General features: G+C 43.9%; 1 protein-coding gene across 1 annotated transcript; it reads left to right on the top strand.

Annotated features, from left to right (window-relative positions):
* Positions 1 to 4,182: 4,182 nt before the first annotated feature.
* Positions 4,183 to 8,574, top strand: LOC116832644 (uncharacterized). The gene is made up of 4 exons (XM_032793490.1): positions 4,183 to 4,456; positions 4,628 to 6,777; positions 7,705 to 7,929; positions 8,086 to 8,574. Exons 1-4 carry the CDS (start codon positions 4,183 to 4,185, stop codon positions 8,572 to 8,574), a joined length of 3,138 nt encoding a protein of 1,045 aa, XP_032649381.1.
* Positions 8,575 to 16,651: the final 8,077 nt, after the last annotated feature.

The following is a 16,651-nucleotide window of genomic DNA, read 5'->3' as shown; positions in this document are numbered from 1 at the left end:
GTTTTGGGGGGCACCCGGTACCAATTTGGCCTGTGATGCAAGGTGGAGCAGCTATAGGGCTGTTGTAATTTATACCCAGTTGCCTATGACCACAAGGGGCCATTCTCACAGCCAGGCATTTCTAAGGCATGGCAGCACTCCAGCCAAGCCACTTTCCCCCAGCCATGCTCTGCACTCTGAGGGATGAAAACTCTGGTGGTGTAGTGCTATTATTCAGCTGGCAGCCATCTGGGGCTTCCATTTATAGATGGGAAATTCCCACATAGTTGGTTAGGCTGGCATAGCCTCTTAGCAAAGTCAACTTGGAGGACCAGAGTAGTGCAATGGAGCTGTAGCATAGTGGAGAATCTCACCTGTTTCGTTTTATATATGCAAAGAGCTAAAGGTATATTTTGTAAACAGCATCATCTCCCCAGGTTTCTTAAGGCCACTTCAAAATCAGCGCCTGGATAAAGAACCATATAGTAGCCAGACTGATAGATTTTCAATCTGTCTGCCTAGAAAATTTTTTATCATATTTGATTAAGAAAAACAGTAAAGAAAAAAAATCAATATTTAAGGGTGTCCATTGAAGATCTGTTTAACTTACTATTGCTTTAAACTATTAAATGGTAACATGAAATGAATTTTTATTTTCAGACATGTTTCCTTCTGCATTTTTCATGCAACCATTTTAAGAAAAATATATTTAGAGAATGTATTGTACATGTAGATCAGTGACTCTCAACCTGTGGGTCAGGACCCCATTTTAATGGGGTTTCCAGGGCTGGCTTAGACTTGCTGGGGCCCAGGGCCAAAGCCCAAGCCGCAGCCCCACCACCCAAGGCCAAAGCCCATGGGCTTCCGCCATGGGTGTCAGGGCTCAGATTACAGGCCCCCTGCCTGGGGCTGAAGCCTTTGGGTTTTGGTTTTGTGCCCCCTGCCTGGGACAGTGGGACTTGGATGGGCTCAGGCTTCAGTCCTCCCCTCCCGCGGTCATGTAATAATTTTTGTTGTCAGAAGGGGGTTGCAGTGCAGTGAAGTTTGAGAACCCCTGATGTAGCTAATATAAATGTTTGAGACATTTAAAGTAATCACCTTCTTCCACTAGGTGGCACCATTAGACTTACTACAGTAAAAGTCACCCTCTAATTTGTGTTTTAGTTTTTCAGCTCTTCTTTCCAGTCATTTCCCTTTTTTGAGTTTAAAAAAATGGATTGGTAAGCTGAGGAGGGTGAAATCACTAGACATTTTTTCTCAGTACCAGAGCTGTGCAGAATTAGCATGTTTATCACAGCATATTAGCATATTCAGAATAACTGATTTTATTACGGATCTGCCGCTCTGATAGTTTAGAATAGTAAATTTTTCTATTGTTCCTGTGCTAATTCTTGATTCCGAGCTATACTGAGCATTTCTTTTTTGATTGGTTTTTATCTTAAGTATATTGACTCTGCATAGATGATCTGGCAGAAGTGAATTATAAGAAACAATTTAAGTGAAGAGAGGTTGCTTGGTGAGGAGGTTTTGAGTGGAAGCTCCGTGTAAAAGGCCATCATTTGCTGAAGGGAGGATTGAGGGAAACCTGGGAAACCTGGAAAAAGGTTGGGGGAAATCTGGAAAAAGACAAGGTCTGAGATACACGCTGGAGATGTGTGGATGTAGTGCTATAAATGCAAGACCAAGAAGTATGAACTTAATACATAGTGCAGTGTGCGGTGTTGTAGCCATGTCGGTCCCAGGATATTAGAGAGGCAGGGTGGATGAAGTAACATTCCATTGGACCAGCTTCAAATGGTGTGAGAGAGCTTTTGAGCTACACAGAGCTTGTCTTCAAGTCTGGGAAAGAAGAACTTGTGTAGCTCAAAAGCTTCTCTCTCTCTTATCAATACAAGGAGGTGAGGTGGATATCCAGAAGGTCAGCGGGGAGGAGAAGGAGGTGGTAGTTGAGAAATGGGATGCTGAGAGCATGGACAAGAGTTTAAGCCATTGAGATGGATAGGAAAGGACAGATTTTTTTGTATGTTGTGGAGGAAGAAGTGGTAGGATTTTGTCTTGGCCTGGCCATGGGACATGAAGGGACTTGGAGAAATGATCTTACAGTTGAGAAATGTCCTTTCTCTAGCACCTCACCATGCCAGTCCAGACTGATGGAACTTGGAGAGCAGAACTCAATTCTAGAAATGACACAAAGTCAATACCTAAGAAAGTCTGACATCTAATGGACTATACGATGGAGGGCCAACCTACTGAAGCTGTCCTGCAGTGGCTCAAAAGCGTGAGTACCAACCTCAGGGCAAACTGTTAAGAGCAGGGCACAAACCCCAAATCGGCTTTGAGCTCTGTACTTAGATTTCATCAACCAAGTACCAAGTGTAAACTCCTCACGCACTATAACAGCCTAATCACGGAGTCACAGATGGTCCCTTTGGGTACTCCGATGTATCTTGTCACCTAAGCAACCTTGCCTTTGTGACAGATGGTCCCTTACCCCAAAAATCACAACGATATTCAGGCTACTCCTGGACCCAAAGGACCAGTCACTTACCCCAGGTCAGTGGCATCAAAGCAACGCTTGTAGCCAATCCCATAATAAACTATCTAAAGATTTATTAACTAGGAAAAGGAAATATGAGAGTTATTGACAAGGGTAAAAGCAGGTAAACATACACACACAAATGAGTTACTGTCTTAGGCTCCAAAAGGTAATAGAAACTTCTATAATAAGCAAGCCCTATATGTCCCTTAGGGCTAATCCAGGCTAAACACTTGAGATCTCTTGCTTTTGCCTAGAAAACCTTGCACTCAAGAGTCTTCTTGTTAGAAGTTTTTATCCCATCCCCCCATCCCTTGTTTGAGCAGCCAGTTCAGCTGATGGGAGGAATTCACTCACATATTCTCTTCATTGGAGGAGCACGGGGGTGGGAAGAGCAATCAACAAAGTAGTTTATCCTTACATGTTCCTAAATAGTTCATCTGGCGTCTATGAGCCTTCTCTATTAGGCAAGACCTAACACCTTCTGTTGAAAGCTAGCGTTTCATACTAATTCATGTCTCCTTCCTGTCTAGTGATTTACACAATTACAGAGAATCACAACGCAAATGCTCTAATATTACCTTACAATATGGGTGCTATAAGTGAGATTAATGCATGCAGCAACTTACAAACATTCAATAAAGTCTAAATGCTAAGCACATTTTATAACTCTAATATCTATTCATCAATGCTAATATATAGCTGAGTCAGACTAATTCTAGCTATATATTTGTCAGTATCCAAGTGAGGCATGGGGACTTTGGCATAAGGTGGCACCTGACTTGCCAGCATCCCAGGCGATGGAGATCCACAGAGGCTGACTCATCAACCCTGAATTGATGAAAAAAGGTTATGTAAAGATGCTTACATCGCAGTGACATGCAGAAAACACTTTAGGATCCCTTTGAAGTGAAACTGAGGTGTTTTCTGTGACTCTGGTGGAGTTTCCAGTTTGTCTGGATGCAGCTAGGTCATTCTTCCTGAAATATTTGCTTCAAAATGCTTATGAAGAGCAATTTTTAGAACTTTGGCGTAAACGAGTTCTCCCAATGTTTGGAAAATGTCCCTCACATTCACCCCAAGATTTTCATTCCCATTCCCCACTTCAAAGTACTCAAGTTGAACATTGTGCTATAGTATCAACATAGTGTATTTTCACTAATGGAATATAAACATATCAGCAAAGCACAGCTTAATAGAAGATAGGTAGCCAGATTCTGCCTGTGGTTGTGAAAAAGAATTTTTGTTCAACTGAGAAGACAAATGACTAAATTCCCCAGTCTTCTACCCACTTTTGTTTGCAGCATACACACCCCGGTAGACAAAACATATTATAGTCTGAGGAGGTACATTTTTGTGGGAACTCCTTCTTAAAATATTGGCAGCACATGACTTTAAGAACACATCTCAGGATTCTGATGATGACATGATTTATGACATCACAAAAACCATTGCAGTTTATGAAGTCAGTAGGACCCTGAGGATGACTTTTAGCCTTGTGAGAGGATTCAGGACAATGGGAGAAGGAAGAAAGATGTTTGCCATGAGGCCTCAAGTTAACATAGTAACCAAATCCTTGTCTAGAGTGAGTCATTTTCCTGCTTTTCCTTCCTTCCGCCTCCATTGAGACCAAACTGTGTCCCATACTCTCTCCTGGGATGGGCACCATGAATCCTAGGACAGTTCACAGTGAGATCCAGAACTTGGCAAAATTGAATCAGGGCTTTATAAATTCTGAAGATCGCCGCTTCCTTCGGGAATCAGTAGCGAGTATGGAAAATCCCATGTCTCCCACTTCAAGCCATACAGATGCAGGTGAGATGGTCAGAGAGGCAGATAAGCTCCTGAAAGAGGCTGGGAACAAAGAGAATGATTTGGAAACTGATGCAGAGGAGGTGATTGAACCAGACCAAGATGATCACCGAGAGATGATAAACCAAAACTTGCAGCTAACAGATGAGATGACAAAGCAGGCCAATGAAAAGAATAGGGAGGCCTTTGATGTCCTGTCCAAAGGTGAACTTCAGAAAGCAATTGACTTGTTCTCAGATGCCATCAAGCTGAATCCATACCTTGTCAACTCATATACTAACAGAGCCAATGTCTTTGTGCACCTGCAGGAACCAAACGTTGCCATTAGTGACTGTAACAGAGCCATAGAGCTCAACCCTAACTTAGCACAGCCCTACAAGGTGCGAGGAAAAGCACTCCAGCTCCTGGGGCTCTTGGAAGAAGCAGCTTGTGACCTGGCCTTGGCTTGCAAACTGGATTGTGATGAAGATGCCAGTAATGTGGTAAAAGAAGTACAGGTGAGAACCCAGAAGAACTCTGAACACAAAACAAAGAATGAGCAAAAATGTAAGCACAGGGAGACACTGGAGAGAGTGAAAAGGGCTCTGGCAACAGGAAGCACTGATAAGACAGCCCCATGGGATCAGGAAGAAGTGCAGAGGGAGAAGGAGTCCAGTGAGGAGCCCGAGAGTGAGGAGAGTGAGTTGGAGATCGATAACGAAGGGGTGATTGAACCTGATGAGGATGAGCTCCAAGAGATGGGAGACGAGACTCTGAAGGTAACAGACGAAATGATGAAGCAGGCCATTGAAAAGAAGAGGGAGGCTTTTGATGCAGTGGCTAAAGGAGAACTTCAGAGAGCTGTTGATTTGTTCACGGATGCCATCAAACTGAACCCACGGCTTACGATTTTATATGCCAACCGAGCCAGTGTCTATGTGCAGTTGCAGAAGCCAAATGCTGCCATTAGAGACTGTGACAGAGCCATAAATATCAACCCTGACTCCGCACAGCCCTACAAGTGGCGAGGGAAAGCACTCCAGCTCCTGGGTTACTGGCAGGAGGCTGCCGAGGACCTGTCCTTGGCCTGTCAGCTGGATTATGATGAAGAGATCAATGCCATGCTGAATGAGGTGCAGCCAAGGGCCCAGAAAATCACCCACCACTGGAGGAAGTTTGAGCAAAAGTGCAAGAAAGATGAATTTAAGGAGATGGTAGAGAGGATAAAGAAAGTCTTGGAGGATCAGGAAAGTGCTCAGAAAGCCCTGGAAGAACAGGAGATAGATGAGAAAGCAGCCCTAGAGGAACAGGAGAAATCCATGAAGGAACCTGAGACAACTGAGCAGATAGTGCTGAAAGAACAGGAGGACAATCAACAGGAGCCAATGGAGGAACAAGAGAGAGCTCAGAAGAAGGCATTGAAGGAACAAGAGTCAGTTCAGCCGATGGATCTGGAGGAACAGTTGATAGCTTTGCAGACTGAGCTGGAAGAACAGTTGAAAACTCAGCAGATGGAGCTGGAGGAAGAGGAGAGAGCTCTGCAGAAGTTGCTGGAGGAACAGGAGAGGACCCAGAAGAAGGTGCTGGAAAAACAGGAGAGAACCCAGATGAAGGCTCTGGAAGAACTGGAAAGAGCTCAACAGCTGGCTCTGAAGGAACTGGAAAGAGCTCAGAAGAAGGTCTTAGAGGAACAGGAAAAATCTCAGAAGGCAGCCCTGGAAGAACAGGAAAGAGCTCAGAAGAAATCCCAGAGGGAAAAGGAGAGAGCTGAGAAAGCCCTGGAGGAACTGGCAAGAGCTCATAAGATGGCCTTGAAGGAACTGGAGATTGCTCAGAAAAAAGGCCTGGAGGAACATGAAAGAGCCCAGCAGAAGGCCTTAACAGAACAAAAGAAAGCTCATATGGCTATGGAAGAACTGGAGAAAGCTCATAAGAAGCAAGAGAGAGCACAGAAGGCTGCCCTAGAGGAGCAGAGGAGAGCTCAGAAAGCCCTAGAGGTACTGGAAAGAGAACAGAGAAAGGCCATGGAGGAGCAGAAGAGAGCTCAAAAGAAGGCCATGGAGGAACAGGAAAAAGCCCAGAAAGCCCTGGAGGAACTGGCCAGAGTTCAGCAGCAGACTCTAGAGGAAAAAGAGAGAGCTCAGAAGAAGACCAGAGAGGAACAGGAGAGAGCCCAGAAAGCCCTGGAAGAATTGGTGAGAGCTCAGAAAGAGGCTCTAGATGAACAAGAGAGAGTTCAGAAGAAGGCTACAGAGGAACAGAAGAGGGCTAAAAAGGCCTTGGAGGAACTGGAGAGAGCTCAGAAAAAGGCCTTGGAGGAACTGGAGAGAGCTCAGAAAAAGGCACTGGAGGAACAAGAGAGAGCTCGAAAGAAAGCCCTGGTGGAACAGGAGAGGGCTCAAAAAGGCCTGGAGGAACTGGAGAAAGCTCAGAAAAAGGCCCTGGAGGAACAAGAGAGAGCTCGAAAGAAAGCCCTGGTGGAACAGGAGAGGGCTCAAAAAGGCCTGGAGGAACTGGAGAAAGCTCAGAAAAAGGCCCTGGAGGAACAAGAGAGAGCTCGAAAGAAAGCCCTGGTGGAACAGGAGAGGGCTCAAAAAGGCCTGGAGGAACTGGAGAAAGCTCAGAAAAAGGCCCTGGAGGAACAAGAGAGAGCTCGAAAGAAAGCCCTGGTGGAACAGGAGAGGGCTCAAAAAGGCCTGGAGGAACTGGAGAAAGCTCAGAAAAAGGCCCTGGAGGAACAAGAGAGAGCTCGAAAGAAAGCCCTGGTGGAACAGGAGAGGGCTCAAAAAGGCCTGGAGGAACTGGAGAAAGCTCAGAAAAAGGCCCTGGAGGAACAAGAGAGAGCTCGAAAGAAAGCCCTGGTGGAACAGGAGAGGGCTCAAAAAGGCCTGGAGGAACTGGAGAAAGCTCAGAAAAAGGCCCTGGAGGAACAAGAGAGAGCTCGAAAGAAAGCCCTGGTGGAACAGGAGAGGGCTCAAAAAGGCCTGGAGGAACTGGAGAAAGCTCAGAAAAAGGCCCTGGAGGAACAAGAGAGAGCTCGAAAGAAAGCCCTGGTGGAACAGGAGAGGGCTCAAAAAGGCCTGGAGGAACTGGAGAAAGCTCAGAAAAAGGCCCTGGAGGAACAAGAGAGAGCTCGAAAGAAAGCCCTGGTGGAACAGGAGAGGGCTCAAAAAGGCCTGGAGGAACTGGAGAAAGCTCAGAAAAAGGCCCTGGAGGAACAAGAGAGAGCTCGAAAGAAAGCCCTGGTGGAACAGGAGAGGGCTCAAAAAGGCCTGGAGGAACTGGAGAAAGCTCAGAAAAAGGCCCTGGAGGAACAAGAGAGAGCTCGAAAGAAAGCCCTGGTGGAACAGGAGAGGGCTCAAAAAGGCCTGGAGGAACTGGAGAAAGCTCAGAAAAAGGCCCTGGAGGAACAAGAGAGAGCTCGAAAGAAAGCCCTGGTGGAACAGGAGAGGGCTCAAAAAGGCCTGGAGGAACTGGAGAAAGCTCAGAAAAAGGCCCTGGAGGAACAAGAGAGAGCTCGAAAGAAAGCCCTGGAGGAACAGGAGAGGGCTCAAAAAGGCCTGGAGGAACTGGAGAAAGCTCAGAAAAAGGCATTGGAGGAACTGGAGAGAGCTCAGAAAGAGGTACTGCAGGAACAAGAGAAAGCTCAGAAGAAAGCCCTGGAGGAACAAGAGAAAGCTCAAAAGAAAGCTCTAGAGGAACAGAAGAGAGCTCAAAAAGCTCTGGAGAAATTGGAGAGAGCTCAGAAAAACTCCCTAGAGGAGCTGGAGAGAGTTCAGAAAGGGGTCGTGGAGGAACAAGAGAAAGCTCAGAAGAAAGCCCTGGAGGAACAGAAGAGGGCTCAGAAAGCTCTGGAGAAACTGGAGAGAGCTCAGAAAAACTCCCTAGAGTCGCTGGAGAGAGTTCAGAAAGGGGTCTTGGATGAGCCAGAAAATGCTCAGAAGGTGGCCCTGGAGGAACATGAGAAAGCTCAGAAAAAGGTTCCAGAGGAAGAGGAGGAAGCTCAGAAAGAGGCCCCAGAAGAACATGAAGGAACTCATAAAATGTTGTGGGAAGACCTGGAAAGAGCACAGAAAAAAGACTTAGAGGAATTGGAGAAAGCTCATAAAAAGGTATGTGTAGAACAGGAAAGAGATCAGGAAATAGACGTAGAGGAACAGGAAACAGCCACAGAGGAACAACTGAGAGCTCAAAAAGAGCCAGAGCATGCAACAAGTTCATTAAGACCTCTCGCAAAATCCATTTGGGACTATTTTGAATCAGGCTAGACTTAGAATTCTGAGCCATTGTCTGAGTTTGTCCTGGAACCCAGCAAACATTAACATACCCAGGAATCAACGCATGCTCACTGCAGTGTGTAAATTTGGAGGTCATGTACAACTGCTGTTTTCATTAAAACACAAATCTGAACAGAATTTTTCCATTATTTTTTATTTCTCCATCTAAACAGTTTTTAAAGGATTAAAGCACTTCTCAGGCAGTGTTTTGACACATGCACAGGTATACATAGACTATGTGGAATGCTCGTCTCCAGTTGAATATGAGTGCCTCAGGTACTCAGTCATTGGGCTGTAGAGTAGGTTAAAGAACCCAAAGACACTTTCTTCATCAGCCTAAGTATTGCTACACTAAGAGAGAAACTGCAGATGGCGCTTGCACATTTCTATTTCTCTGCCAATGTCCATTTGATCCACCTGGTACTTTCTCAAAGACTGGTCCGTGAAGGGGAGGAGGGTTTGGAATCTTCCTTTCCTGATTATTCTTCCTGTAAAAGGGGATGAGGGAAAGAAGACATTGAACACCCTGCCAACAGAAAATCTGTGGGAGGGTTTTGAGCTGACCATGACCAGCTGGGTGAGGAGCCTCCAGATAAATGGGTGATGGAGGAAATTATTACTGAAGAGGGAGGCTAGGGTCTTCATGTGGAGCTTTGAAGGGAAGAGGAAATTTATGGGTGAGAGCATGACTAAAGGGTGCATTGCTTGTGATGTATAGGCCACATGATCAAGATAAATGCTTAAGTTGCTTGAGTTCATGAAAGGGGCCATGAGTCTGCAAGCAGCTCTGGGTAGGGAGAGCCCCTTTGATGTCAGCTGATTGCTTTGCAGGCACAAGGGCCCACTCATGTGGAGCAGCTTGCAGCATCAGGGACTTGGTTTAGACATAACCATTTTTTTAAATCAAATCTAAATTTGGGTGTGTAAAATCCAGTATTTCCAACTTCAGGAGTTTCCAACATCAGTCTGGCATCAAAAATCATGAGATTGGCTTAAAAATCATGAGGTTTTTTTTTTTAAATCACATCTTTATTCTTTTTATGTGCGTTCTGATTTCTGAGCCTTTAGAGTCTATTTGGTTCACGATTTCAAGCTCTTTGCTGCTACCATGCATGCTAGAAACTTTTCTTTTTTTTTAATGAACATAATTACTTGACTCCAGGAGCTCAGATTTTAAATACAATCACCAAATATTGTGACACTTGGCAACTTTGAAAATTCTGATGAATTATACATGGCTGAGCCCAAGGCAAATAAAGCAGAGGTTTAGAATCTACAAGGGGAAAAAAGAATCTATGGCAAAAATGTTGCAGCTGCTAATTGCTTGTGGAGGGAGAATCCTTCGGACGATGCTTATTACAGCTAGAGGAACTAAAGAGGAGGTAGTCCCAAACTAGCTTTGGAGGAAAAGTAGTGTAATAAACAGATAGTAGGAGTTAATAGAACAGAAGTACTTTATATCGCTTTTGACTGTAAAAGGTTAAGTTCAGTAAGCCTGGCTGTCACCTGACCAGAGAACCAATCAGGGGACAGGATACTTTCAAATCTTGAGGGAGGGAAGTATCTGTGTGTGTTGTTAGAATTTGGTTGTTGTTCACTCTGGGGGCTCAGAGGGACCAGATGTGCAACCAGGTGTCTCTCCAATCTCCCTGATACAGGTTCTTATAGATTCCAAATAGTAAGTACTAGGTAGATGGCGAGTTAGGTTTATGTTTGTTTTCTTTCATGCCAAAATGTGTATTGGCGAGGATTCCAAATGTTGTATTGGCTAAAGAGTTTCAAATTTTATTTTGCTGAAAAGATTTAATTGACGTGTATACTAAGCTGGGATGTTATCCAGTGTCTATAGCCTGAAAGACCCTGTACTAATCCATCTAATTACAAAGATAAGATTTACTTGTTGTCCTCTTTAATATAATGTTTTATTTCTTGTTTAGAATCCTGATTTTTTTGTATTCTGGGTGTGAACCCCAGGAGACGGGTCTGGATTCAACCAGGGATAATTGGTGGGGAGAGGAGAAGGGGAGAGAGATGCTAATTTCTCTCTGGTCAGGATTATTTTCTCTCTCAGGCTGAGTATGGGAGGGATGAGAGAATGAGCGGAAGGTGACTTTCCTCGTCTGTTTATTCAAGATTAAGATCACAGTAATCTCCAAGTTAACCCAGGAAGGAAACCTGGAAGGCATACGGGGGAAGGGTTTACTTTCCTTACACATGTTAAGATCCAGAGTCTGGTCTTGGCCCCAGAACCAAGTTTTGGTGGACCAGGTTGACCAGCAACTTAATTCCTGGTTGATGGCAGCGCTACAGGTTCTAAGCTGGTAATTGAGCTTAGAGGAATTCATGCTGGTACCCCATCTTTTGAACGCTAAGGTTCAGAGTGGGGAATTATACCATGACAAGTAGAATTAGAGGCTCTTAGGCCGGGCCAAAGTTTCTGAAGCTATCTGATTGCTGCCTGAAGAAGTTGGAGTGTATTTGGGCTGAAGCTTTGTGAAGGAGCACCCACCCCACAGAAGCTCTGGAAGGATTAAGGGGCCAATAAAATCCCCAGGCTGCACCTGGTGGAGGATCCAGAGAGCGTGGGAACAGGAAAGGTCTGTATAAAGCTAAGAGTAGCTGGGGGCTGGCTGCAAAGAAGGGGTCTGCAGTCGATCCCTGGGAAAAGGGAGGTGTGTTTGAGACGGCGGGGTTCAGTAATCTATATTTACTCTCTGTGAGGAGGGAGTTTGAGCTAGTACACCCAGAGTGGGTGGAACCAAAAGCTGTAGGAAGGAGTCCAGGGAAGGAGCAACAGGTTCTAAGTGAAACCACAGTAGCCAGGTACAGGGTTCCTAGGCTGGAACCTGGAGTAGTGGCCAGGCCTGGGTTCCTCTCCCTGCACTGGGGAAGCGGTATCACCAGGTAATGCCCAATAAGACTGCCTGAGACCAGTCATGCGGAAGGACTTTGGTACCCCGCAAGGGGGATACGTGGTGAGGGACCTGGCTAGAGGACTAAGTCACGAAAAGGAGGCAGCGGCTCCTGGAGCAAGAGAGGGGCCACAAACAGCAAAAGAGAGAGTGTGGCAGAGTGCAACTGCAGGAAGGGGTGTTGGCTGTGCAGAGCTAAATCTCCAGAACAACCAGGAGGGGGCACCACCTGCTGTGACTACAGTAGAGTGTCCCACCACAAGCGTCTAATGCCTGATGTGACTGGGTAAAAGAAACTCCTGGTAATTTTACTTTGGGACTTGGCCCGAGGAATTCATACCTGAATACTTTCCCTTTCCATTATGGATGATAGAAGATCTTTTTTGAGCATGTCTTAACCTTACAGATGTACCTACATCTACTTTTTTTTTTTGTCTTTAACTATTCTGCAGGTTACCTCTTTCAATAGAGTCCTGCAGAAGTGGTGGGTAGATGTGCAGTCCTCAGTGGGTGAAAATGTATTGTCCTTTGACGCCTGCCTCCCTTTGCAACGGTGCCTGACTCTTGTGAGATGTTGAGTGCACTCCACTCCTGCTGATGTCCATGAAAGTGGAAGATGCTCAGCAGAGAGTACACTGCAATATATTTTTAAAAGTACACTTGACAACAGTTTTAGGACACAAATATGTCCTGGCAGTTCAGTGAACATAAACACATCTGCACATCAGCACAGTGCTAAAGTCGGAGAGAGTGAGAGAGAGAATGGAACAGTGAATGAGCTACAATGAAACTGACTAGTCTAACTTCAATGTTCTGGCTGAGTCAGTGAAGAAGTAAACATTCACCATGAATAAATAGTAACAAGCAAATTGGTTATGAAATTCTTCTGCCTTTTATTCAGAAAGCTTTTCTCCTCATATATATAGATATTTTAATATAAACAGACAACAGCATACAAAATTACAGACAAAATTAATTGGAAGAAGTCTATTGTAAATTCTCTGGGGCAGGGAATGTACCATCCTGTATATACAGCCACAGACAATGTCTAGCATCTTGTGAGCACTAATTATTAGAGTTGACCAACATTTTTACATTTAAACAGTTTTTAATGGAAAATTGGGGGTTTTGACTCGATGAAATTTTTCATGAAAATTATCTGCTTTCCACAGAAAATTTCAAAACTTAATATAAACCCCCCAAAACATTTTTGATTTATTCCACCGAAAATGTGGTCTTTTCCCCAACAGTGTGTATGTGTAACACATTTCATTTTAGTCAAAACTTTCCATGAGGGAAAACGTCATTTTCCAGCTAGTTCTAATAAACATATATTGTCGTGGCGGTTTCTTTAAAAAACAAAACAATCATTCATTCTAAGCAAACAACAGTGGATGGGCAAACTTTGAAGAAAAACATTTGAAGTTTCAGTTTAGTTCTAAATATGTCATTATTTGGAGAAAAAATAGAAAGCAACAAAATAACAAGGGTATGGTATTATGTAGGAGTGCAGCAATTAACAGCATTCAGCTAACATCTTATTTATTTGTTTTTAATAATGTTAATATTATTGAAATGTGCAAAATGAAAACTGAGGATGAAGCATAGAAGAAAGGAATGGATAAGAAGGGTAAGAAGGAGAAAAAGGTATCAACATGTTATCATAAAGTGGCTTCTCTGACATGAAAATATTTTGCACATTTCCCAGTGCAAGTCTAGATTGACTCATTGACTCTTACTGGAAGATGTTTCCTCCTCCCTCTCACTATGATGGTAGATGATAAATCTGATTTCCACTCTGAGACTGGGGGAGGGTGTGTCTCTGTCCAGTGTATGAGTAAAACTCACTCTTGTACGAAACAGAGCCATCTTCATTGAGGCTAAAGAGGAACAGTTTAACAGAAGGGATATTGGTATAGTTTAGTGCTTTTGAGGAACAGATGCAGATAATAATCCAGGTGTTTGGTTCTCATGGACCAAAGGCTGTGATAATGGGGGCTTGTCTACACATGAACATTTGTGAATTTAAAGCAGAATAACTAATCCAGAATAACTCCATGTGTCGACAAACTATGAGGCATGTGCGTGGCTGCATCTCCAGCAATTTGTGGCCTGTGGTCTGTTTAGTATCCAGTAGAACTTGTTAAATATTTTGTTTTAGGTCAGGCACAGGATGGTATTTATGATTTTTTTTTAAAAATTTGGTCTGGTATACTATGCCTTCTAGTGAATTATGACCTCGTCAGAACTGAGATTGATTTTTCTTTTTCTTAACTATCATATGAGAGAGAAGTTTTCATCACTACTTACTCCCAAACTGTTGTTGGGATAATTTTTCACTTACCTGTGCATTTGGTTCCAAACTGCGTATACAAAACTGTGCACTGCTATGACAACTGAATGTGAAAATGGATTCTTCAGCATGCACAGCCATGGCAAATGCATATATTTGTTTATGCTCATTTGCTCACCTTTAAATATTGACTAATGTAGAGAGCTGTGCATGTGAAACAACTCCTTGAATTTTGACACTAGGTGGCACCACAGTACATCTGTGTATCACAGTAGCAAAGTTACAGTGAGATATGGAGAAATAAAATTGCTTCAGACCGTCTTGATAATTGTTATAAATTTCTCTCATTAAAAAAGCAGGTTTTTATTAGCTCAGCTTTTCAGTGTACAGAGTTTGGATAATCTTTTTTGGAGGGGAGGGGGATGTGGTCAGTATAGCTATTCAGGGCCTGTAGAAAGAGCCAGTCATGAAGAAAGGCTACAAAACCTTTAAATGGAAAAAAAAAAATATTGGGTCTGACATGATCATAAGCAAAATTCTGGATCTCTGCCCTTCTGCTTTTTTAATCAGACTATATTGACACAGGCTCTCTCTTATTACATAAGACTTCCTAATGGTCAGTGAGCCGCAAACCTTCCTTAATAACCTATTGGCACATCACTTTGATTAGTATCCAATACTGTCTTTGATATGTACAGTGTCTTTATGTCCATAGCGAAGGTTAGAAGGGGTTGGAGAAAACTCTAGGTAGAAATTGTACAAGGAAGGAGAAAGAAACTAAGTAGTTTTAGGAATAATACTGTAATGGGAGCCATTAGTTTGTAGTTACTGACTCAATCATGTTTTGGGTATTAACCCTTTGAAGCCGTGCTCCATGAGAGCTGACTTCATAAGGGACAGTTAAGACAGCATATGGTAAATGTTCTGGAGTCAGGAATTTAAGATCAGTCTCTTACAAGCACTCTTGTGTGTGTCACACCTCTATTATAAATATTGCTTTTCTTTTTCTGATATAGTTCCTCCTTCAGTGTTAGAAAAAAAAAGCAACTCTTTCTGTGATTTATGTACTGTCGTCACATGACAGTATTCTCCTTTCATCGCTCATGGCCCCAAAACAATCCCTGAAAATGTTTTGATCAAATCTTAATTTCTCCTCCCAGATCCCTGCTGTTACTTCTATGTTAGATCAAATCTTCCTTCATTGGTCCTGTTCTTTTCCTGTGGGGATGTCTTTCGAAAAAATATGACCTTGTTCAACAAGATGTTGTCGAACTAGATACAGGAATGACTGGGGTCTAACAGTCCCTGATCAGAAGAGACTGAATCACAGTTATCACGAAAACACAATTGATATTCCTGTGTGGAGAGGACAGTGTCCCTTCCTGTAGAAGCAGGATTTCTTTAATGTTCATGCATCATGGATCTTGCCAGACTAGTCAGTGTTTATTTCCAGGAAGTGGCCTATGTTATCCCACCACAGTCTGCATGACCATACAGCAAGAGAACTCCATGGCCTTATTGAGAAGTAAACACTGGGAAGGGAGTCACCCCCAGCAGAATTAGGTTCCAAACCCTCTGTTATTTTACAAATGTTGGTAACATTAATCACACAGGTACTTGCTTTATTGTAGTGAAATACTCTGGTCTCACCCTTTCCCTCCTCACCTCTCCCCTGCATCCAAGAGTCCTGACTGGTTGCTGCAGTCAGTGTTGTCCAGGAGCAGACTATGGTAACTCTCTTGTCAACAGGGGCAGCAGTTCTCCGAAAAGGTGGATTTTCCATAGTGAGGCAGCTCCTGGCTCTGAACTCAGAGTCAAATAGGATTAGTTACATGCAAATGTCTCAGCTAGTCACTGTCTGTCTAGATACCCATAACATTGTCCCACCAATAGGTAGAACTTATCCCGGCCCTGAGTCTGTTGAACTGAACTACAAGGAGGGCATTGTAGCCGAACATAAACTGCATATGCTCCTCCTTTTCAGGTAACACCTGAGTGCTCTGGGTGCTGTTACCATATCTGACCCACTCTGTGCCCAGGCTGCTTAGCAACAGAAAGCAGAACCTAAGCAGATCAAGCATCCTGTAGTGTCAGTACAATCTAAGATGGAAAATGGCCATAGTGACCCCTGAGGCAGGGGATTATCCCTTGATCCTAGGCAGAACGGTGGGTGGGCTCTGTAAAAACTCCCTGTAGATCCTGGCAGGGGCGACTGGTCCTAAGGGTCTGTGGGACTGCTGCCCAGAATTCACTCATGGTTAGGCAGAGTGCAAGGTGTAGAGGTTAAAAACATTTTTGTGATGGCAGAAAAGTAGCTGTGTGGACAGACCACACTATTTAATTTTTAACCACTTAAGCTGACTGTGCCCTTAACTGCTTACAAAATCACAGTTGGAGCTGCAGTGTGTACTTGGCCTTAGGCTGTTAACCTGACCTTGCTGAAAACAGTTCATTCAATTTGTGAACTTGATTCCTTCACACTCCATTACACCCTGTGAAGTGTAGTCACCAAAATGTAGTTAGGACCAAATCCATGCTAATTTTATTGTTGTCCAGAGTATACCTTCTGAAAGGAAGACTGAAATGGAGTAGGAAAGAGGGCAGGTTGGCCAGAAGCATGGGCTTTCACTGCACAATCAGGTGGAGGGAGGGAGGGAAAAATTCAAATTATGTGTGAAGGAGAAGAGGGAGGTACAAATAAGAGGTGTCACGGAAGGGAGCATGAATGTGTAGGAGGCCAGAGAGAGTTGTGGGACAAAGAGGGAGGGAAAGTGAGTTGGAGAAGGGTTGGGAGACGGGAAATGGGCATTACTGAGAAAGTAAGGAAGAAAGACAGGAAACAAAGAAGAGAACAAACGGGAGG

The sequence above is a fragment of the Chelonoidis abingdonii genome, chromosome 2 (genome assembly GCF_003597395.2).
Source record: "Chelonoidis abingdonii isolate Lonesome George chromosome 2, CheloAbing_2.0, whole genome shotgun sequence".
In the NCBI taxonomy this organism is placed as follows: domain Eukaryota; kingdom Metazoa; phylum Chordata; order Testudines; family Testudinidae; genus Chelonoidis; species Chelonoidis abingdonii.
This window is presented reverse-complemented; position numbering and strand designations above follow the sequence as displayed.

Excerpts from the sequence above, each read along its gene's own strand:
- LOC116832644 (XM_032793490.1), top strand. The coding sequence starts at position 4,183 with ATGAATCCTAGGACAGTTCACAGTGAGATCCAGAACTTGGCAAAATTG. Across the intron at positions 6,778-7,704 it reads AAGAGAGAGCTCGAAAGAAA|GCCCTGGAGGAACAAGAGAG; the intron begins GCCCTGGTGGAA and ends GCTCAGAAAAAG. Across the intron at positions 7,930-8,085 it reads TGGAGAGAGCTCAGAAAGAG|AAAGGGGTCGTGGAGGAACA; the intron begins GTACTGCAGGAA and ends GAGAGAGTTCAG.